This window comes from Neofelis nebulosa, chromosome 4, assembly GCF_028018385.1.
Source record: "Neofelis nebulosa isolate mNeoNeb1 chromosome 4, mNeoNeb1.pri, whole genome shotgun sequence".
NCBI classification, from domain to species: Eukaryota; Metazoa; Chordata; class Mammalia; order Carnivora; family Felidae; genus Neofelis; species Neofelis nebulosa.
The window spans coordinates 154,645,783-154,669,001 of record NC_080785.1 but is presented as its reverse complement, the minus strand read 5'-3'; the positions used below and the strand labels follow the sequence as shown (position 1 = coordinate 154,669,001).

Genomic DNA, 23,219 nt, shown 5'->3' with positions numbered 1-23,219 from the left:
AAAAGGTGCCAACCTGGTCATCACCCGGGTTGGCTGTGCGTTCAGGTAAGGGAAGGCTGCGGGGTCCTCTGTCTGGCTGTCCGTAGGAAGGAAGCAGGAATCCTGTTGCCAAACCTCGCGCTAAGGCTGCTTTGCTGGCCTCCTTGTTTGTAAATCCAGCCTCTGCAAGGAGTGGGGAAGGCGCCGTGGCCCTCAACCTGGTTTGTCTCTTGGCTGTGGGTGTGCGAGAGATCAGTCAATACCAGTTTGGAATAACCCACTTCGAGTGGAGCACTGCCCAGGCTGGGTGGTGTCTGTATTCGGTCAGTTATCCTGTGTAATTGGTTCTCAAATAGCCTTCCTGGAACTTGTGGACAGGGGCTGGAACGTTCCAGGAGGCAGAGGGAGAGTAGGTTCTGTCCCACCCAGACCAGAGTGGTTTTCCTAGTGTCTGTTATATGTAGTTGAGTGTTCACCGTGGTTTTTTTTGTTTTTTGTTTGTTTCTTTTTTTTGAGAAAAGTTTCTCCTACTTTAAGCATTTTGAGAACCACTGCTGTGCACACAGAGAGGCCAGCCTGAATTGTGTTTCTCCAGTGACGGTAACCTGCAGCCAAAATAACGGCAGTGGTGGTAATGGTAATAATAAAATGTCAAATTGCTGTAGCAGTAAAACTTGTTTGTTTCCTTCTGGAGAGTTGGAAAGCTCTTAGGAAGGCCTGTTTTATTGCTTTGGCTTCTTAAGGACATTACGATCCATCATAGCGTTAGCAGTGGATGTTGCTGGTGCCCAGTTTTTCCGCTAATCACCTGGAAGACCGGAGAGAAAGCTCTGGACGAGGGCTCAGTCGGTTAAGCATCTGATTCTCGGTTTCGGCTCAGGTCACCATCTCATGGTTCGTGAGTTCAAGCCCCACGTCGGGCTCTGTGCTGGCAGCACAGAGCCTGCTGGGGATTCTCTCTTTCCCCTTCTCTCTCTGGCCCTCCCCCCCCCAAATAAATAAATAAACTTAAAAAATTAAAAAAAAAAAAGAGAGAGAAAGCTCTGGACAACCGCCCAAGGCCCTGGCCCGCCCACTATGGCCTCCCGGATGACAGCCGGGCTAGCCTGGGAGGGGCAGATCCTGTGTCGAGGTAGGGGCCCTGTCTTCCAGGAGGTTCTGGCGGGGGAGTGGCCCAGGATGTCTGAGCCACATGGGTCCGTGACCGTCTTGGAGCCTCCATGGAGGAAACCTTGGCCCCTTGCAGCCCCTTGTGAATCCTGCCTCCTACCTTCGGTGTGCAGAGTATCCTCCTTCTCCAACACCACACACACCTCCTGGGTCAGAACTTCACTTCCTGCCACTTCCCATGTCCCAGGGGGCCCTCTGGGAGTTTCCCTGCGTCCTGTCCCCGCCTCCGGGCCCTGCTGGCTCGTTGCCGGCCCATTAATCATCCCACAGTTGTGCGCGTGTCTCTGGCTTTCCTGTCTCTGCGCCTTCTCTTACCTTTTCCTGAACCTGGCTCACCCTCTCCTCCCCTCCCCTCCCCTCCCCTGCCTCTGCCTTTTGAATGCATTCAGCGTTTATCTGGCACCTGCCGTGTATGGGGCACTCTGCTGTCCTTGTGTTTGTGAGGGTGCTAAAGTAGAAAGCCAGGCCTCTGCCCTCAGCAGGCTTATTTTCCAATAGGTAAGCCCTACCTGGGCCACAGGCCGCAGCAGACGGGCGGATGAAGTGCTTGAATAATCCTCGGTGGCTCTTTGCCTCCCGTTGTACATCATTTAAAACAGGAAACTGTCCCTAGTCCTTGCCCTTTCCTGTGGGAATATTATGATCTTTAAAAGAATCCCATACAGCCACTTTGGAAGACAGTTGGATGGTTGTTGTTTTTATTTTTTAAACCAAACTAAGCATACTCTTACCATACAACCCAACAGTCTTGCTCCGTGGTATTTCTCCAAATGAACTGAAACTTACGTCCACGCCAGCATCCGCTACGTGAATATTAATAGCAGCTGTATTTGTAATTGGCCAAGCTTGAAGGCGACCCAGATGTCCTTCAGGGGGTGAATGGAAGGTCCATCCTTGGCCCTTGGAAGGATGGAGGTCCATGGAACTGTGGTCCATCCAGACAATGGAATCTTACTCGGTGCTGAACAGAAATGAGCTATCAAACCGTGGGAAAACATGGAGGAACCGTAAATGCGTATTACCGAGCAAGAGATACCGATCTGAAAAGGCTACATACTGTACGATTCCACTCCCATGACGTTCTGGAAAAGTAAAACTATGGGGGCAGTGAGAGGATCGGTGGCTGCCAGGGGTTGGGGGAGGGAGGGAGCACTAGGTGGAACACGGAAGATGTTTAGGGCAGTGAAACTCTCCTGTATGATGCTGTAATGGTGGTTACGTGTCATTCTCCTTTCGTCCAAACCCACTGGATGGTCAACACCTCCTGTAAACTACGGACTTTGGGTGATGACGTGTCAGCGTAGGTCCATCAGTTGGAACCAATGTAGCGCTGTGGTGGGGGGATGGTGATAGTGGGGGAGGCCGAGCATGTGAGGGGGGCAGGAAAATACGGAGACTCTCTGTACCTTCTGCTCAATTTTATTTTTATTAAAAAAAAAAAAGTTTTAATGTTTACTTATGTTTGAGAGAGAGAGACAGACAGAGCGTGAGCAGGGGAGGGGCAGAGAGGGAGACACAGAATCCAAAGCAGGCTCCAGGCCCTGAGCTGTCAGCACAGAGCCCAATGCAGGGTTCGAACCCACGAATCGGGAGATCATGACCTGAGCCGAAGTCGGACGCTTAACCAACTGAGCCTCCCAGGCCCGCCCCCTTCTGCTCAATTTTAATGTGAACCTAAAACTGGTCTCACAAATAAATTCTATTAACAAAAGTGCCAGAAGCAAATAAGCCAAACTGATAAATGTCATGTTAAAAAAAAAAAAAAATCACCCCGATCTATTGGTTTTTTTTTTTTTTAAGATTTGTTTTATTTATTTTGAGAGAGGGCAAGCATGAGCGGGGGAGGGGCAGAGAGAAGAGAGAGAGAGAGAGAGAGAGAGAGAGAGAGAGAATCCCAAGCAGGCTCCATACTGCCAGCACAGAGCTGACTCTGGGCTTGAACCCACGAACTGTGAGACCATGACCTGAGATGAAACCAAGAGTCAGACGCTTAACGGACTGAGCCCCCCGGGCGTCCCCAGGGTGGTGATTCTTGAGAGACGGGAAGGAAATGAGGCGAGCCCTCTGGTTGTTGCAGCGTGCTGGCTTGAGAGCGTGTCCACACTGCACACGGGGAGGGAGAAGTTGAGGCAGAGCCCGGTGAACTCCGTGTGTTGAAATGCAGCTGACAGTCTGAGGAGACAAAGGCGGCGACAGTTCATAGGACTCGAGCAAAGTCTTTACCGGGCGTGTGTCTGATAAAGGGCTCACAGCCCCACTATAAAGGGAATCCTCGGGGCGCCTGGGTGGCGCAGTCGGTTAAGCGTCCGACTTCAGCCAGGTCACGATCTCGCGGTCCGTGAGTTCGAGCCCCGCGTCAGGCTCTGGGCTGATGGCTCGGAGCCTGGAGCCTGTTTCCGATTCTGTGTCTCCCTCTCTCTCTGCCCCTCCCCCGTTCATGCTCTGTCTCTCTCTGTCCCAAAAATAAAAAAAAAAAAAAAAAAAAAAAAAAAAAACGTTGAAAAAAAAAAGGGAATCCTCACAGCTCAACAAAAAGAAGAAAAATGGGCCAAAGATTGGGACAGAGCCTTCACCAGAGAAGGTGCAGGATGGTCAATCAACACACGCAGGGGTGCTCAGGTACGACACCGCTAGTCACTAGGAAAAAGAAAATGAAACCACAAGGAGACAGCACTATGGACCTCTTCGAATGGATGAAATGAAAAAGACTGTCATTCCAAGTGTTGGCAAGGATGCAGAGAAATTAGAACTCTTAACAAGCTGCTGGTGGGGCTGTAAGATGTTAGAATTTCTCTGGAAAAACAGTCTGGCGTCTTCTTAAGAGGTTAAACATACGCTTATCGTAAGACCCAGCCGTTCCACTCCTAGGTCTTTCTTTACCCGAGAAAAAAAGGAAATACATTTCTATACAGACACTTGTATACAAGCAGCTTTTTTGGTAACAGCCCCCAACTGGAGACGCCACAGACCTCTGTCATCAGGGGAGCGGATAAACAGGCCGTGGTATATCCAGGCAATGGGATACTACTCAGCGCCGAGAAAGAATGAACTCTTCGTGTGACGACACGGGTGAATCTCAAAATAATTATGCCGGGTGAAGGAAACCGGATAAGAAGAGAGTATATATTCTAGAGTCCACTTGTAGAACCTCTAGAAAACACAAACTGAGGGGCGCCTGGGTGGCTCAGTCGGTTAAGCGGCCGACTTCGGCTCAGGTCACGATCTCACGGCCCGTGAGTTCGAGCCCGGCGTCGGGCTCTGTGCTGACAGCTCGGAGCCTGGAGCCCGTTTCGGATTCTGTGTCTCCCTCTCTCTCTGCCACCTCCCCACCCCCCACTCGCACTCAGTCTCTCTCTGTCTCTCAAAAATAAACATTAAAAATTTTTTTAAAAATCTTATCAACTTGTACACTTTAGATGTGTGACATTTATTATATGTAACCGCCACCTCCTGAAAGCTGTTTTCAAAGAGGTCCCTCCGGCCATGGTTTGGGGAATGGGTTTCAGGCAGTAAAGTCTAACTGCAGGGGGAGAAATGCATATCCCTTCCTCTCTTCTAAACATTTGGTTCCTTCTTTCCCTCCCTTTCTTCCTGGTTTACGTGCTCCGATGATGATAGTGACACGTGATGACATTTTCTTTTGTTGTTGTTGTTGTTGTTGTTGTTGTTGTTGTTGGACATTTCTCTAAAATCCTATAGCTGAGGGGCCACGTGAAAGCAGAGGGGTCTGGTGGCCTTTCTTCTTGCTGAGCCCTGCTTTGTAAGAACTCACTTGCGTTTCTTCCCTCTACCTGCTGCCACTCATACTCATGACGCTGGGACATCAGGTCTGGGGGCCCTTCCCACCCCGACCCACTGGCCGTCGCAAGATTCCTTTCAATTCTGACACCATCTACCTGTCGGTAATAAATCCGAGTCCCCACGGCCCCCTCCTCAGGTTTGATCATTCGCTAGCACAGCTCACAGAACTCAGGGAAGCATGCCTGCCAGTTTATTTTATAATAACGTGCATGATAAAGGATACGGATGAACAGTGGGGTGAAGGGATACATAAGGCGGGGTCCGGGAGGGGCCCGAGCCCAGGAGCCCCTGCCCTGTGGAGTCAGCCCAGAAGCTCTCTGAACCCCGTGCTTTGGGGATTTTTATGGCAGCTTCATGTAGGCAGGATGGATCGTTAACTCATTTTCCAGCCCCTCTCTCCTCTCTGAAGGATGGGGCTGGGGCAGAAAGTTCCGAGCTTCTTATCACGGCTCCGTCTTTCCAGTGACCAGCCCCCATCCAGGAGCCCACCGAGAGTTGCCTGGTTAGAACAAAAGACGTTCCCGCCGCCCAAGAAACTCCAAAGGATTTAGGAGCTCTGTGTCAGGAACTGGGGTCATAGACCCAATGTTAGAAGGAACGGGGACAGAGACCAACATATATATATACACACATATCTGATTTATATATATATCTGATATATACATATAATATATATATCTGATATATATGTATATATACATATATTTGATTTCATGAGCTGGAGCCTGTCCCCAGCCCTGGGCACTTAGTGAACTCACAGTGCAGGACTGTAGGTGGGATTGGTCAGCTCAGCTATCAGAGGTGGCAGATTCTGGTTCCCCGCATCCCTGGGTGACGGCTCCCTGAGGACTGTCACCTTGCTCACTGTCGTCTTGCCGGCATCTAGCGGGAGCCTGGTTCTGAGTGAGTGACAGAGAAGTATCTGTGGGCTGAATGCTTCGGTGGCAGTGTCCCTCCAGGAGGGCAGGAGGAGCTAAGTGAGGGTCTGCATTGCAAAGGGAGGCGGCGGGGGGTGGGGGTGGGGGGGCTGTGGCTGGGGTCCCAGGCGGGAAGACAGCCTGTGCACTTGGGGATAGGGCAGAATGAGTGGTGGGTCAGGGTGGTCAGTGGGAGCTCCGGGGCCGGGCTGGGCTTGGGGCCGCATCCCTGAGCATGTGGTTTGTTGAGGGTGAGGAAGGAGCCCTCTTTTTTTCTGAGTGTGGCAGGAACCCCCACAGCCTCCAACGCGGCAGGGATAATGGGACCTTTGAGTTAGAACGTGGGCTCATGTCACATCTCCCAGACCGTGTGCTCTTCTGCAAGTTACAGCACTTTTCTAGAACTTGGCTTTGAGAAAGGGATGAAAACTCCCAGCGCAGGGTCTGGTAGGTACATTATTCCCTAGAATATGAAATTTACTTTTTTGCCCCTCGCGAAGGAAGACTAGATCTATTTCCTGCCCATGAAGCACTTTTTTATTTTCTTTTTTTTCCCCCTCTCTTTCTTTTTACATTTTCTTTATTTTTGAGAGAGAGCAAGCAGGGAGAGGAACAGAGGGAGGGGGCAGAGGATCCAAAGCAGGCTCTGTGCTGACAGCAGTGAGCCCGATGTGGGGCTCCAGCTCACCAACCGGGAGATCATGAGCTGAGCCGAGGTCGGTGCTCACCCGGCTGAGCCACCCAGGCGCCCCCGTGAAGTACTTTTCTGTGCATTTACCACAAGGCACAAGGATGAAATGCTTGCCCACCTACGTGGCTTCTTACGGGCTCTTCCTCACTCTGTGACCGATGGCTTAGAGCATCAACGCCTTCCTTCCTTGCTTTGTGTCGGTGCTGGATGATCCGAGTGGCGGGAAAGGAGGTCAGCAGCCCGGAGGGACGCGGGCTGATGGAGTAAGAGAAAGTTCCCGGGAAGCAGAAGTCAGTAGGTCAGAGCCCTCGGGCGAAGAGGAAACCAGAGGAGAGCGTTGCTGTGCCGGCTACGGGGAGCGAGAAAGACCTGAGCCGCCGTGATAAAATAGCAGGAAACCCCCGGGTGGCCCGTGCACCTGTTCTTGCCCACTCGATGACGCTGTCCTCCTGCCATTGGCTTTACGAGCGGGGGTGGGAGAGGGCATCTGATCCCATTCCCCAGATCCAAACAAGATGAGCGCACGTCCTCGATGGGAGGCTGGCCTCTTCCCATGTCCGCCCCGTGCACAGGTAGAAGGGCTGCCCACACCTCTGCGTCTCACCCTCCTCCGCTCTCTGCATCCCTACGGTGGCTTAAGCCACGAGGTCACCGAGGTTAACGGGGAAGAAGTGATGCTGCCTCGGCCATGGTTTTGTTCCATGTTTGTGAACAGAGTTATAGTCCCGGGGCTTTGACCCTTGTCCGTGGATGGTCTGCTTTGACTGTGCTTTCGCGGCTGCCTGACGCACCAGCCTTTGTTGCTTGTCCCAGCGAGCTCCGGTCAGATCGATCAGCGGGCTTGGGACACTTGTCTGGAAGTGGATCGCCGGATCACCGAGTAGTATAGTTCATACCATCCCGTGGCCTGATATCTGATGGGCTTTTTTTTTTAGAGAGCGTTTCTTCTTCAGGATCACATTTGCTGAAGATGGACGGGAAGGGCACTGGGGAGTTTGCGAGGGTGTTGGAAATATTCTGTATCTTGGCCGGGGCTTGCCTGATGTAGGTCATTTGTCAAAACTCATTGGACGGTAGACTTTCCGTTTGTGCATTTCGCCGTTTGTGAATTTTCTCTTAAAAAAAAAAAAAAAAAACAACTGTCAGCAAATAATGAACTCTTCTTAATGGTTTGCAGGCTGACGTGTTTGGGGCTGAGGCAGACTGCTCTCTGCACCTTACTTCGAAATGCATCAAAGATAAGAAGGGTTGTTGGGCTGACTGACAGCAGAATGATCACACCCGGAGAATTGGGGTGGTGGGCGTATGGGTGTTCCCCCCACGATTCTTTCAGCTTTTCTGCGTGATTGAAAATTTCATAATAAAATGGTGGAACAGAAGAACCGTAGGTAGCTACTACTTGTGTTCTACAGACCTTTCCATGAACAAATTCCCGCCAACAGCTGCTTTTCCTGGCTGTTCCTACAAACGGCCTCGCCTGCTTCTTGAAGGCAGTGTTGGTGAAGTGAGTTGAGGGCCCTGGGCCTGGTGAGCCCTCTGTGAACCTGGTGTGCGTGCTTTCACAAACCACGTGTTAGCTTTGAGGTTGACAAAGTTCGTCAACTTGAGTCGATAGGGCTCTGAAACACAGGGCTTTCCATCCTGTAGGCGGAAGGCTGGGCGTTTGCAGCCTGAGAACTGCCCGACACCAGCATTAGGAAAGGGTGCTTGAGCCCCCGCCGACCGAGAACACAGGCTGGTTGCCAGCTGGACTCTGGGGGAGCTCCGCGTGTGTATGTGTTCAAAATTTTAAGGTTATACCATATATTTAAACATATGCAGACGGCTTTGACACTAGACCTTTTCTAGTCTAGAGAGAGCACTTGCTCTTGTAAGCCTTTTTTTAATGTTTATATTTGAGACAGAGAGAGAGAGAGAGAGAGAGAGAGAGAGAGCAAGTGGGGGAGGGGCAGAGAGAGAGGGAGACACAGAATCCGAAGCAGGCTCCAGGCTCTGAGCTGTCAGCACAGAGCCCGACGCGGGGCTCGAACTCACAAACCACGAGATCATGACCTGAGCCCAAGTCAGATGCTTAACCGGCTGAGCCACCCAGGCGCCCCAGATCTGTTTTTAATTAAGATGCAAGAAGTAAAACCAACGATAATTTTATAAGAAACCACTCTTTTTTTAAAAAACTTTTTTTAGTGTTTATTCTTGAGAGAGAGAGAGAGAGAGAACGAGTGCAAGTGGGGGAGGGGCAGAGAGAGAGGAAGACAGAGTCGGAAGCAGGCTCCAGGCTCCGAGCTGTCAGCACAGAGCCCGACGCGGGCTCGAACTCACAAACCGTAAGATCATGACCAGAGGCGAAGTCGGATGCTCAACCGACTGAGCCGCCCAGGCGCCCCAAGCAACCCCTCTTTGTATTTTGGCATATTTACTCCCTGAATTTTTGTTTTAATTTCATGCATCATTTACATAACTGTGATGGTTTTCATTTGACTGCAATGAAGGAGTTCTTAGAAAAGGAAGCCCCAGCGACTCCTTTATGTGGACTGGCCCAGAGCCTGGGCTACAGCCGCAGAGATTCTGGGTTGGTCTAGACAGAGAGACTTCCCGCTTACTCACAGAGTACGATCCTGGGGACGACTGGCACTTCTTAAAGAGCCCGTTTGACGTGGAAGCAACTTTTTGCTGAACACAGTAGCGTTACTGCATCCTTGTTACGTGTGTGCCTGGCCATTGAACGTCTGCCAAGCAGAGGGTGCTGTACCAGGTACTCTTGGCGTGTCCTCTCCCCGTAAACCTGCCAGGGGCTGCCATCATCCCGCCCTACGGGTGAAACCCCAGACAGCGGGGAGTTCAAATGATCTGCCCTAGTCACATAGTGCATGGATTGTGGGGTTCTAGTTCGGGAGCGGGCTCGATAGACAGCTTTGTAGCTGAGGCAGGACCAACTCCAGTGAACTTGGTGGTTTGCAGAGTGGCCTTTACGGCCGTCGGCCACTCCTGGGAACACGCAGGTGTTCCTAATTGAGAAGTGATGCTCCCAGAAGTTTCCAGGTTAACTCACGCCGCGTGGGAAGCGAGTGGGCGGGGAGGCTGAAGGTTAGAGTCTAATTTCTGTTTCATCATGTTGCCGTCAGAGCCGGAGAGGGGAGAGGGAGGGAGGCCTGGGGACTTGAAGGGACAAAGGGTGGGTGTAGGGTGCCCGGCAGGGGAGCCTGTGAGCAACGGCTGAGAGCTGGGACCCTGGAGGGAGCTTGTTTGGAGGTGAGGGGCAGGGAAGGGCCATGGCCTTGCAGCCTGCCAGACGTGAGGCTGGTGGCCTGATACTTCTGCAAAAAGTGAGGCTCATCAGGACACCTGGGTGGCTCAGTAGTGTCTGACTCATGATTTCAGCTCAGGTCACGATCTCACAGTTCGTAAGTTCGAGCCCCGCGCCAGGCTCTGTGCCGGCAGAGCCTGCTTGGGATTCTCTGTCTCTTTCTCAAAATACATGAATATACTTTAAAAAAAAAAAAAAAAAAGTGAGGATCGTCAACCCTAGTTGGTTCCCATTGAGAATTGAAGGAAAGGATTTTGTTGAAATCGCCCGACCCGCATGCTTGGCAGGTTATGATCATGGTGCGGTTTTTTGGATGCATCTGATAAACAGTGGGGGTCTTTGAAAGCTTTGGGCTGGGGTGTAGATCGGCAAAGCAGAGATTTTTCTGAATATCAGCATGCCATTATGGAGGTAGGCATGGGGCTCGGGAGTGGGGTTCTGAAGGCCAGCTCCTGGAGTTGAAAAGCTGATAGAGAGAGAGAGAGAGAGAGAGAGAGCGATCTCAAGGGAGTAATCCACTGGGTTTGGTGATGGTCCGGTCATGGGGAGGGACAGGCATCTCGCTTTGTTCATTGGCTTTTCTATGACTCAGTTTACTCTGTCTCTCGCCCTGACTCACTGGCGTGTTCTTACTTTGCAGGAGCCTGTGTGAAATGCAGCAAAGGGGTGTTCGGGGCCGGCCAGGCCTGCCAGGCCATGGGGAATCTCTACCACGATGCGTGCTTCACCTGTGCGGCCTGCAGTAAGTGTGGGGCACGTGGGGGGACAGGGACCATGGGGACCAAGAAAGGGAGGACAGGGGAGAGCATCCTTCCTCGAGACACTTGACCCAGGCCTTCCACAGTGCCACAGAAAGGCAGGTCGGGGGCCTCGGGAGCCCCCAGCACAGGGCCCATCGGAGGGAGGAGACGTGCCAGCGATTGCCCGGGGCTGGCCTTGGTGAAGCGATGAGTGGGTTCCAAGCAATCTGTGATAACGTCAGGTTTGTAACGCCTGTCAGAGGTCTCAGAAGGGTTGGGGGGGAAAGCGTTGGGGTCCGCCAGCATCTGCCCCATTGTCCGTCACCTCCCCCACTGTGGGACCAGCCCATCGAAAGTCCGTCAGTTACTCCAGTGGGAGGCGGGGCCCTTTTATAATTCTGGGACCCCACTCTTTGATTTGGGGGCTCCTCTGTGGGTGTGAAGTGTGAGCGTGTGCGTGAATGCCCGTGTGTGCACCAAGGCGTCAGTGCCTGTGAGTGCACACGCCTAAAGGCCTCTCCACTCCGTACACGCAAATTAGGAGACCAGGCCTGTGCTCAGCCCCGAGGACTGTTCATTGGGTTGATGGCAAGCGCAGTGGAAGATTCTAGCACATTCGGGATGTTTGCCAAGTCTGACCAGGACAGGAGTTGTGCTTGTTTTATGGTCTCTACCGAAGGTTAATTTTGAGGAGGATTTTTTTAGAAAACACCCCGCTGATGTTCTCTGGTCCTGTGCTGAGGCTAGCGGCTATCAATGACAAGCAAACAGTACGATAAAGCCGGAGCGTCTGGGACAAAGGGGTCTTGTTATCTGGCCCAGTGGTTCTCAATCCTGGCTCTTCACTAGAATCCCCTAGGAGATTTTCTTTCTTTTTCTTTTTTTTAAAGTTTATTTATTTATTTTTGAGAGAGAGAGAAAGAGAGATAGCGAGCACACAGGGGAGGGGCAGGGAGAAAGGAGAGAGAATCCCAAAAAGGCTCCATGATGCCAGCCCAGAGCCTGATGGGGGGCTCAAACTCATGAACCGTGAGATCATGACCTGAACTAAGATCAAGAGTTGGACTGAGCCACCCAGGTGCCCCTCCCCTAGGGGCTTAAAAAAATTTTTTTTAATGTTTATTTGTTTTTGAGAGAAAGAGAGAAAGAGAATGAGCCAGGGAGGGGCAGAGAGAGGGGGAGACACAGAATCCAAAACAGGCTCCAGGCTCTGAGCTGTCAGCCCAGAGCCTGACGTGGGGCCCGAACCCATGAACTGTGAGACCAGGTCCTGAGCCGAGATCAAGAATCCGACACTTCACCGACTGAGGCACCCAGGCGCCCCTCCCCAGGGGATTTTAAAAGCCAGTGATGCACCAGTCCCATGCTGACCGGCAAAATCAGGAGCGCTGGGGGTGGAGTTTCTAGAATGGGCAAGAGTGCTCTTCCTGTCTCCTCAGGCGACTCCAGGGTGTGGTCAGGCCTGAGTGTCTGGATTAGTGCCAGCGGAGAAAGGAGGGGGAGAGATTTGCTCTTGGCTGGTTTGCGGCACCCTGAGAGCCTCCTGCTTCCCAGTCTAAAGTCAGCCAGCTGGGTACGGACCCGGCTCCCAGCCTGCCAAGCTGTGATGATGGCTAGGCATACGCCCGGGTTCGAAACCTCATACGTGCATCCTCACTGCGATTTCCCATAAGACACATGCCGGAGAGGCCACGGTTCGTGCATTGATGAGTATTCCCCTTTGTGGGGAAAACGTGAAAGCCTCGGAGGTGAGTCGGAATTCTGCTGAGCCTCCGCAGTGGAAATGTGGGCATCGTCCGGGGATCGGTTTCCCTGGGCCCCTGGCTTCTCCTTGTCTTTGAGCCACACCACACCGTGTAAGTTGTAGAATCCTGGTTGGCGACCACGATTCTTGTCCCTAACGATGCAGACTGTGTCTGGGGGAGGATGCGATTGCCGGTCGCCCTGTGGAGGTTGGTTTCCCTTCTGCTGAAGCAAGTGTGTTTCAGCACGTCTGATGGCCACGTAGCCGGTGTTCTCTGTGCTATCCGATGTAACGTCTTCCTGCTGCCCGCGTTAACTGATCAGTGAAATTAAATCCTTGGCCATGTGTTTGGGTCCTATCTGTACAAGAGTTGGGATCCTGCCTCCTGCTAAAAAAATGATCTTTGGGGCGCCTGAGTGACTCAGTCGGTTGAGCATCCGACTTCGGCTCGGGTCACGATCTCGCGGTTCGTGGGTTCGAGCCCCGCGTCGGGCTCTGTGCTGACGGCTCGGGGCCCGGAGCCTGCTTCGGATTCTGTGCCTCCCTCTCTCTCTTTGCCAGTCCCCTGCTTGTGCACTCACTCACTCTCTCTCTCTCTCAAAAATAAATAAACATAAAAAAAAATTATCTTTGCCTTTTGGCTCCTACGACTGGTTCTCAATATTTGCTGTTTTCCGGGGAAAAAAGAAAATATTAAGTGGAAGCTGTCTTTCATCTCAAGCAATTGCCATTTGAACAAAGAAAGGTTCTCGGGGGTCAGGGGTGGGCACCGAAAAGTCAGTGGGTGCCACTCGTGGCTGCCTGACCACCTGTCGGTTCCATGACGGGTTGAATTTATCGTCAAATGATGGCAGGTGCAAACACTTCAGGCAAACACAGCTGGTTGGGGATTTTCTTGGTGTGGCCTCTAAGGCCCTTGTGGTCTGCTCTCTGGCTTAATGCTTCCCGTAATTTATCACAAACTGAACTCTCTTTTCTACTTCCTTCTCCCTGATCACACTGCCCCCTAGGTCTGCTCTCCCCACTCACTTCATACATATAAGTTCTGTCCAGCCGTTAGAGCAGCCAGCTCAAAGGCTGCCTCTTCCAGGAAGTCTTCCCCGTTCCCCTAGCAGGAAGAAACCGTCCTTCCCCCACCCCCCCTTGAACTTGAACTTGGCATGCCCTGCTTTCTGACTGGTGCTGTCCTGTAGACTGTGAGGTCACTCTCTGTGACTTTGGAGCCGGCAGGCCAGGCCCTGGAACAGAGTCGTTGAAGAGGTGAGGACAGGACTCCTTCAGAAAGCGAGTGCCACACATTCCTGTTGGCCAAGGGCCTGCACGCTCCTGTGGTGTGTGAACACAGCTTCCCCCGCGCCCGCCGGGAGCGGTTGGAGACCCAGGCACGCGTCTGAGCGGCGTCTCTTGGGCACTAGAGGTGATTTGCCCTTGTGCAGTTGACTTATTGCCGCCCTGTGACTATTTTCAGCAGCAGGAGGCACCTGGGTGCTCTGTGTCCTGGCCCTGCCAGTCCTCAGGTGCATCTCTGGGAACACCGGCCCCGCGCAGATGGCTCGGCCGGGGCCGGGCCCGGTTCCCCCCCCCCCCCCCCCCCGGTAGAAGAGAACATGGGGGCCCAGAGAAGGGAAGAGAATTTCTCAAGATTAAAGACCTACCAACAGAGCTGGCACGGGAATCCAGGGCTCCTGGATCTAATTAGCTTTGCATATCCCACTTTCTCTGGTCGGTTAGTGTATATGTTAGTGAGTATACAGGTGTGTGTTTTCTGTCTTCCCATTTCATTATGAAGATGATCTAGCTTGGGGCACCTGGGTGGCTCATTTGGGTAAGCATCCCACTCTTTTTTTTTTTTTAATTTTGAGAGAGACAGACATTGTGAGTGGGGGAGGGGCAGAGAGCGAGAGCGAGAGAGCGAGCGAGAGAGGGAGAATTCCAAGCAGGCTCCATACTGTCAGCACAGAGCCCGATGCGGGGCTTGAACTCACGAAACCATGAGATCATGATCTGAAACTGAGTCGGACGCTTAACCGACTGAGCCACCCAGGCACTTGCGCCCCCACCCCCCCACCCCCCCAGAGAATTTCAAGGGCAGAGACCTGGGTGTGTGATTCTAGCACAGGTGTCTTTACTCGTATGTTTTCCCTTCCAGGTTTTGCCCAGAGGTATACCCGGCTTGTAGAGCTGTGATCATAGCATATAAGTCATGTTTTGTCCTTTGTGATCAAACGTGCCGTGGACCCATCCGCGTCTCTGCAGTGTGGATCATGATGATTTTAACAGTCGCAGAGCAATTGGCTGCGTTGTGCCGTAGGTCTATGGTGCTCAGCTCGTGTGGGGTTTGCCGGTTGTTCCGCAGAGCCCGCCCCCTGCCTGCACCCCCTTTTTCCTCTGCTGAATTGTTTCCTTGGTGTCCTGCCCGGAAACAAGCATTCAGGGTGCAGCGTGTGGACCTTTGTGTGGTCTGCTCAAGTCCCTCCTTTCTCAACTGCTCCTCCAGGGGCAGGGGGGGGGGGGGGCCAGTGTGTGTGGTTGCCATGGAGATGCGGGGCGTCTCCCTTCTCCCCGCCTCGGGTCCTGCTCTCCAGTGGCTGTGCCCTCAGCTGGATGCCCCGAGAAAGCCATTGGCACAGCGTGGAGCAGGAGGAGGGTCAGCGCGGGGGGCAGGCCTGGCCTTGGCCAGCGGCCACGCCGTGTCTGACGCCGGGTGTCGAGTGGCCCGAGGAGAAGCTGGCGCCCGGCTGTGGCTGAAAGAGGTAGAATGAGGCGGAAGGAAAGGTGTGGGTCTGGACGTGTGGGTCAAGAGGGGCTCTCCAGAGTGGGGCTCTGGCACCTTCCAGAACAGACGGTGAGGGAGAAGGAAGGCAAGGCTCTGTGTCCTTGCTGCAGGCAGTTTTAGATCTAAAACATCAGCTTTTGTTGTTCCAAGACTAGACAGCCCCCATCCTGGAGTCCAGGTGAAGCCTGTTGGCCATGTGCGTATTCATGGCTGCTCTGATGTTTCCTCTGTACCAGCTGGGAATGAGCGATCAGATAGGAGATTCCATGCGTGTTCTCTCCCTCCCTGAGGCCCAGAGAACACGAGGGCCCGGGCCTGGGCGTGGGATGGGGGGCAGGTCCAGGTGGACGGAAACTGTTGCCCACATAGGCCTGGTCTCAGAGAAGGACCACTGCGAGTCAACGGCATCCACTCAGGGGACAGTGTTGGGATGTGCAAGTCACGGCCAGAACAGGTGGCTTTCAGTGCCATACCTAGTTCTCCTACCCTGGGGGGGGGGGGGGGGGGCGTGCACGGTGACCTGCCCGTCATGCCTCGGGGAAAGCACACCGTGAAGTGAGGACCATATGCCGTTGCCCGTCCCACCTTCCAAAAACCAAACACTGGTGGAGGTTAAAGATTGCGAGTGAATTTCATAGTGAACTCTTACCCCTTTAGACCCAGTCATGGGAGTCTGAGTTATGAAAAATCTGTATCTAGAAATCTAAAAAAAGTACCTCGTCATTACTGCAGGTAAGGAAAACAGCCAGAATTAAGGCCAGCGTCATGGAACGGGGGTTCTTGAGTAAGTCAGTGGTTGGTGATTGGTGGTCCATCATCCAGTAGGTTCTAGAATTGGGAGGGTGCTCATCAGCTATTTTGTTTTCTTAGGAAGTTTAAATGCTGCCTCTGAGATCATGGGTACTTTCTTTTTTTGATGTTTTCATATTTATTTTTGGGAAGGAGAGAGAGCCCGAGTGGCAGAGGGCAGACAGAGAGCAGACAGAGAAGAAGACAGAGGATCCAAAACAGGCTCTGTGCTGATAGCACAGAGCCCGACGTGGGGCTCGAACTCACGCTGTGAGATCATGACCTGAGCCAAAGTCGGACGCTCAACCGACTGAGCCACCCAGGCGCCCCATGTTTCCTTTTTTTGTTGACTTTGTATGCAACCTCATCCACCCAGCGTTTGAAAACGCTCACAGATTCTGAAATAGCGGAGCAGCACTAGGGAGGTCTTGCTTTAATTCACAGCTGGACTGCTTCCTTAAACCAGTAATCACAATATTTATAAGTAGCTTGTAGATGAGCTGCCCAGCTTGCTGTTGACCTGCCCCCACACCAAGCCTTCCACCCACGGGAGCTCGCTAAATCTGGAACAGTCCAGTGAGTTCAGCATTATTATCGGCCTCCTTTTACAGGCAGGCAGACAGGGGCTTGGGAGTGCAGTTTGCTTGTGGCTGGTACCTTGCTGTTAAGTAGCGTGCTCCGCGCCCGAGCCCAGGACCGTGTGGACCCACAGCCTTTGCTCCCGCCACCGCGTTAGTGTCAGATTACCCTTGCTCGGAGAGAACGCGTGTCAGAGACAGGACGCTGGCCGCGCATTGCACTCTTGTGTTGGGGCTGTGCGGTGGCAGAAGCTGGGTTTTCAGAGATTCTCTGGTTGTGAACGCAGGAGAACAGCCTGAGGCTTGGAAGAGGGGAGATACGAGAGACCTGGATTAAAGGCTTTGATGCCTGAATTTCTGAGCCGTTGACTCATGCCAGTGTTTCTCGCCACATTCAGCAGTTGTGAGTAAGCCGCATGAGTCAGCTGGATCCAAGGAAAACGCCGGGGATCAAGAATGTGAGAAAGGAAGAGTAGGCACGGGCTCAAGGAAGCCAGTGGGCGAGGAAGAAATCAGGAAGCAACCAAAATAGACGAGCCGGGCAAAGGGCTGTGTGGGTCGGCAGAGGGCAGAGGGGCAACATCGACTTGGTGCGTTGTTACAGGGGTCTCTTGTGTTCATCTCTAGCAAAGCCGGTTGTGCCGAGGCCCCTGACTCGGGGCCAGACTTGGTTTCCCAGATCAGACTTTGTGGGTCCAGAGGCCGTGAGGTCCCTGACAGTGGGAAACATCAGATTCTTCATGTCTGTGACATTAATTAGCAGGGTCTGGGGTATTGGAGCCCTGTACTGTAGGGGGTGACTCCTGCGTAACGCACGCCTACTTGCAACACGTACGTTCCAGGTGCGTGACAGCACACACACACGGTTTGGGTGGGTGCTCTGGTACGTGGGGGGGGGCACCGCGCCCTAATTAGCATGAAGACATTGTACCCGGTGCCTCATCTCTGAGCCAGAATTCTGGGTTTGGGGAATAAGGTCTTTTTTGGAGGTCTGAACTTTACTCTGGCACCATAGACGCTACTTGGGTCTCTTTGGCTCTCTTGCCAAGAGTGTCTGTTCTTTGCTTTCTTAAATGTTCTGTCTCTCAAATATTCTCTTAAATTTCTGTCCCCAACCCTGGCCCCGTGGTGGTGAATTCAGTGTGTCGGCTGGAATGGGCCACAGGTGCCCGGGCGTTTGGTCAAACATTATTCTGAATGTGTCTGTGAGGATGTTTCTGGAGGAGAGTAACAATTGGTAGGCCAAGTGAGTGAAGCAGATTTTTTTTTCCCCCCAGACACGGGTGGTCCTTGCCCAATCAGTTGAAGGCCCGCACGGAATCAGAAAAGCTGACCTTCCCACAAGTAAGGGATTTCTTCGTGTCTGACTGCCTTGAGCAGGGACATCCATTCTCCCTGTTTTTGGACTGGAATGACACCATCAGCTCTTCCAGGGCCTGTGGCTTGCCTACTGCTGATCTTGGTGCCCTTGTCAGCCTCCATAATCATGTGACCCAGTTCCTTTTTTTTTTAAATTTTTTTAAATGTTTATTTATATTTGAGAGAGAGAGAGAGAGAGAGGGAGGGAGACCAAAACAGAGCATGAGCAGGAAAGGGGCAGAGAGAGAGGGCGACACAGAATCCGAGGCAGGCTCCAGGCTCTGAGCTGTCAGCACAGAGCCCGATGTGGGGCTCAAACTCACGAACCACGAGATCATGACCTGAGCCGAAGTCGGACGCTTAACCGACCGAGCCACCCAGACACCCCTGAACCAATTCCTTTTAATAAATCTCTCTGTTTCTGTCTGTACATATACACATGGGCACGTGCATACACATGCATGTGCACACATATGCATATACCCTCCAGGTTCCATGCCTCTGCAGACCCCTGGCTAATAAGGACCCTTTTGTATTTCTTCTGCATTGTCGTCCCTTCCTTCCCTACTTCCTCCCTCCTTTGTGTCCCCTCACTGACGATTTCTTTGCACCCACAGCCTCCATCATGGAGCCCATGGGGCTTCTATGCTCCTGTACGATGCAGACCCCTGACTGCACCTGCACGGATCCTGCTTCTGAGGCCTGTGTGCATGTGCATGATGGACATCCTGGGGGATCTGCCACAGTCACCCGGGAATGTGTCTGTGGTCCTCAAGTTTGCCTCACCACCCACCCCCCCTTTACCTTCCTTTGGCCTCTAGCTCCCTATTTCCTGAACTCTAGATTCGAAGCATCCACTGTGGCAGCCAATGGCCACACGTGACTTTTGAGCACTTGAAATGTGGCCAGTGTGACTGAGGAATCGAATATCGTATTTTATTTTGTTTTCTCTTGATAAAATTTTTAATGTTTATTTACTTTTGAGAGAGAGAGAGAGAGAGAGGCCGAGTGCAAGGGGCGGGGAGGGGCAGAGAGAGAGGGAGACACAGAATCTGAAGCAGGCTTCACCAGCGCGGGGCTTGAACTCCCGGAGCCTGAGATCATGACCTGAGCTCAAGTCGGACACTTAACCCACTGAGCCACCCAGGTGCCCCTACGTCATTTTTTGTTTTAATTGAAGTTTTAAATGTAAATAGCCACATGGGGCCAGTGGCTACCATATCGCACAGTGCAGGTAAAGTCTCTCATTCCTAAACCTTATTAATTCCCTTATGGATATGAGATGGTCAGTGAAGCTTATTATGTTTCGTACTTTATACATCGCAAAGGTAATATAGTCACACGGAAAAAGAAAACACATACGGGAGAAGAAAGTTACCTATCGCCAAATACCGAAACAAGACCAAAACACGTCTGCCGTGCCCGCAGAGCTGTGTCCGAGCTCGTTGCTGTCTCCCTGTGTTCCCTCCGCTGCCCTGCAGCGTTTTCCATTTAGAAGTATATACATCCTCTGCCTTCTTCCTCATTGTTCTGCGTGCTGCATAAGATCCTGTTGCCTTTGATGAGTCAAGATCAGCACAGCCTTCCTGCCCGTTGAGTTTAAAGGGGAGGAGAACCCTCACCACGTGGCTGCCAGACCCTGTTCCAAGAAGGCACCAAGGCTGGGTGGCGGTCCCGTGGCCGGGTTTTCAAGGACCGGATGCACCTCCAGGGCACTGACCGGCCTGGGAGTCCGGCAGGTGCGGTGCTGGAGCAGAGGCTGCAGACTTCCCTGTGATCAGGGCAGTGGGGACAGCTGTGCCCAAGCAGAGCCGCACAGCCACCATTGTCGGGTTGAACGATGCCAGCAGGGTCCCGGGAGGCCCCATTTGGGGAAGCCCCTTCTGGTTCTTATGTGGATCCCTGCTGATCCCTCCCGACCGTCTTGGGTCCCGTTCGCTGGCCTGCCATCTCCACCCACACAGCCGGCCTTTGAGCACAGACAGCTTTGTGGGGACCACTCCCCGGCTCGGAGGCCTCCGCCACTTCTTGCCTTAACGGCACAGTCCAGTTCCTTCGCTTAGCTTCGAACCCATTCCTTAAGCCAGCTCCGACTCCTTGCCTGTCTTCTGTCTCGCCGCTGCCTCCTCCACCCGCCATCCCGCAGAGCCTCCTGGCCCCACGGAACATGCCTGCCCTTCCTGGTGCCCGCCACCCTCACCTTTCCTCCCAACCTTGGCGAATGCCGCTCTCCAAGGTGCTGTCCTCCCGTGTTTAATTTTTTGAGGAATTGTTTCGCAAAGTGGCTGCAGCATTTTCCATTCCTACCAGCAGTGTGTCAGGATTTCAGTATCCCCACATCCCTGCCAACACTTGTGATTATCTGACCCTTTGATTCTTAACCATCCTAATGTGAAGTTGAATCTCAGTGCGGTTTGGTTTGCGTTTTCCTGACTGATGATGTTGAGTACCTTTCTTTAAAACATTTATGTTTTGGGAGAGTGCAGGTAGAGGAGGGGCAGAGAGTGGGGGACAGAGGATCTGAAGCAGGCTCTGTGCTGACAGCAGCCAGCTGGTGCGGGGCTCGAGCTCACAATCCGTGAGATCATGACCTGAGCCCAAGTCAGATGCTCACCTGAGCCACCCAGGTGCCCTGATCTTTTCATGGACTGATTTGCATGTCTTATTTGGAGAAATGTCTGTTCAGATCCTTTACCCATTTTTTCATTGGGTTTTTAATCCCTTTATTTTTGAGTTTTGATAGATTTTATATGTGTTGCATATGAGTCTCTAGTATATGATTTGTAAATATTTTCTCTCCTTCTATGCACTGTCATTTCCCTTTCTTGATGTTCTTATTTGCAGCACAAAAGTTTTAAATTTTGATGCAGTCTAATTTATCTATTTTTTTTCTTTTGTTTCTTGTGTTTTTGGTGCTTTGTATAAGAAAACAGTGCCCAACCCAAGGTCATGAAGACTCATGCCCATATTTTCTTCTGAATGTTATAGTCTTAGCTCTTAAGTTGAAGTCTTTAATCTATTTTGAGTTGGTTTTTATATGGTTTGAGGTAGGGGTTCCACTTCATTCTTTTGCACATGGATATGAAGTGTTCCCAGCATTGTTTGTTGAAGAGACTACTATTGGGACATCGGGGTGACTCAGTCGGTGAAGCATCTGATTCTTGGTTTCAGCTTACGTCATGATCTCACAGTCCCATGAGATCAGTGCACAGCCTGCGTGGGGTTCTCTCTCTCCTCTGTCTCTCTGCCCCTCCCCACTTGTGTGCCCACCCTCGCGCTCTCTCTCTCAAAATAAATAAACATGAAAAAACAAAGAAAAAGAAAAGACTACTCTTTCTCCATTGGATTGTCTTGGCAAATGTGTCCAAAATGAATTCACCCTAAAAGTAAGGGTTAGTTTCTGGTCCCTCAATTGTTTTTTTTCCATTGCTCTAGTCAATTATCTTTGAAAGAGATTTAACTAATAAGAAAAAAATCTCATTTATCCATGCAGTTGTTGCTATTTCTGGTCTTTTTCATTTCTTGTTTAGATCCAGATTTTCATCTGGTACCATTTTCCTTCTGCTTAAAGGCCTTCAACTTTTTTTTTTTTTTTTTTAATAGTGCAGATCTGCTGGTAATGAATCCTTTCAGCTTTTGTATGTCTGAATTCATCTTTATTTCATTTTTGAGTTTCAAGAACATTTTTTCTGGGGCTAGAGAATTCTAGGTTGATAATTTTTTCTTCTACTTCTTTAAAGATATTGTTCGAGGGGCGCCTGGGTGGTTCAGTCGGTTAAGCTCAGGTCATAATCTCACGATCCGTGAGTTTGAGCCCCGCGTCGGGCTCTGTGATGGCAGCTCGGAGCCTGGAGCCTGCTTCGAGTTCTGTGTCTCCCTCTCTTTCTGCCCCTCCCCTGCTCATGCTCTGTCTCTCTCTCTCTCAAAAATAAATAAACGTTAAAAAAATTTTTTTTTTAATTTCTAAAGATACTGTTCCATGAGGCACCTAGGTGCTCAGTTGGTTAAGCGGCCGACTTCAGCTCAGGTCATGATCTCATGGTTCATGAGTTTGAGCCTCACATCGGGCTCTGTGCTGACAGCTCGGAGCCTGGAGCCTGTTTCGGATTCTGTGTCTCCCTCTCTGTCTGCTCCTCCCCCGCTCACACTCTGTCTCTCTCTCAAAGGTGAATAAACATTTTAAAAAAATAAAATAAAGATACTGTTTCATTGTTTTCATCAGAAATCCGATGTCCACTTTATCTCTGTTTCTCTATAGGTAACATATCTTCTTTCTCTGTCTGCTTTTAAGTTTTCTGTCATTGATTTTGAGAAATTTGATCATGATGTCTCTTGGTGTCTTTTGTATGTTTCCCATGCTTGGGGTTTGTTGAGCTTTTTGGATGTGTGAGTTTATAGTCTTTGCCAAATCCGGAACATTTCTGGTCGCTGCTTCTTCATGTTTTTCTGCCGCGCCTTCCCCCTGCCCTCTCCTCTCCTTCAGGGACTATGTTACCCCTTTTGACGACTCTTTGTTAAATTTAATAAATTGGCCTGTAAATTAAATCTTAATTAAGGTTGTCTCACAACTCCCTTATGTTCTTCTTATTCTTAAAATTCTTTTACGTTTTGAGGAAGAATGTTTCATTCTCAAACGAATGTTTCATTTTGGCCATTGAGCAGCCAGTTTTTATTAGTATTAAGCCTTTAGATCCACTTATCTTTTCCCTTGTAGTGTGCAGTGTCCTAATCCCATCCAAAGTGTTTTTCATCTCCGATACTTTAGTTTTCATCTTTGGCCACTTAATTTGGGCATTTTTAAAGATTTTCCATGTCGCTATTTAACTTTTTGGACATATGAGATATGGTAGCAATAACTTGTGTCTCTTTTTCTAGTGACTCGAAGATTTGTGTCTGATCTGCCTTGATTTCCGTAGATTGACTGTTTTCTTAATTATGGGTTGTCTGTCTTGCCTTTCTGTGTGCCTGGTAATCTTTGACTGGATGCCAGACATTGTGAATTTCACCTTGTTGAGTCCTGGGTATTTTTGTATTCCTTTGAATCTTCTTGAGCTTTTCAGGGATGTAGGTAAGTTATCTGGAGACAACGATGTTTCTGGAGCAGAGGGCTCCAGGGCAAAACCTTCTTGAGCATTTCACTCAGTACCCAGTACTCATGGATTACGAGTTTTCCCACTCTGGCTGGTGGGAATAGGCACTGTTTTCGGCCCTTGTGGGTGACTTTCTCCCCCGGGCTTGGTTAGTTTCTTCACAGGCATGTGCTGATCCAAGACCTGCTGAATACTCAAAGGAGACCCTCTGCAGGTCTCCAGGATTTTTTCTCTGTACAGCGTTCTCTGATCCAGATGATCATTGTCTGGAGTAGTAGGAA

At 51.2% G+C, this 23,219-nt stretch overlaps 1 protein-coding gene across 3 annotated transcripts in view; it reads left to right on the top strand.

The window, feature by feature from the left end:
- Positions 1–23,219, top strand: part of LIMD1 (LIM domain containing 1) — a 66,620-nt gene that overhangs the window by 21,196 nt on the left and 22,205 nt on the right. For all 3 annotated transcript variants that reach the window (XM_058727244.1, XM_058727246.1, XM_058727245.1), the window contains exon 2: positions 10,503–10,604. In XM_058727244.1, the coding sequence (XP_058583227.1) occupies positions 10,503–10,604 (102 nt within the window). The remainder of the gene's footprint in view (positions 1–10,502; positions 10,605–23,219) is intronic.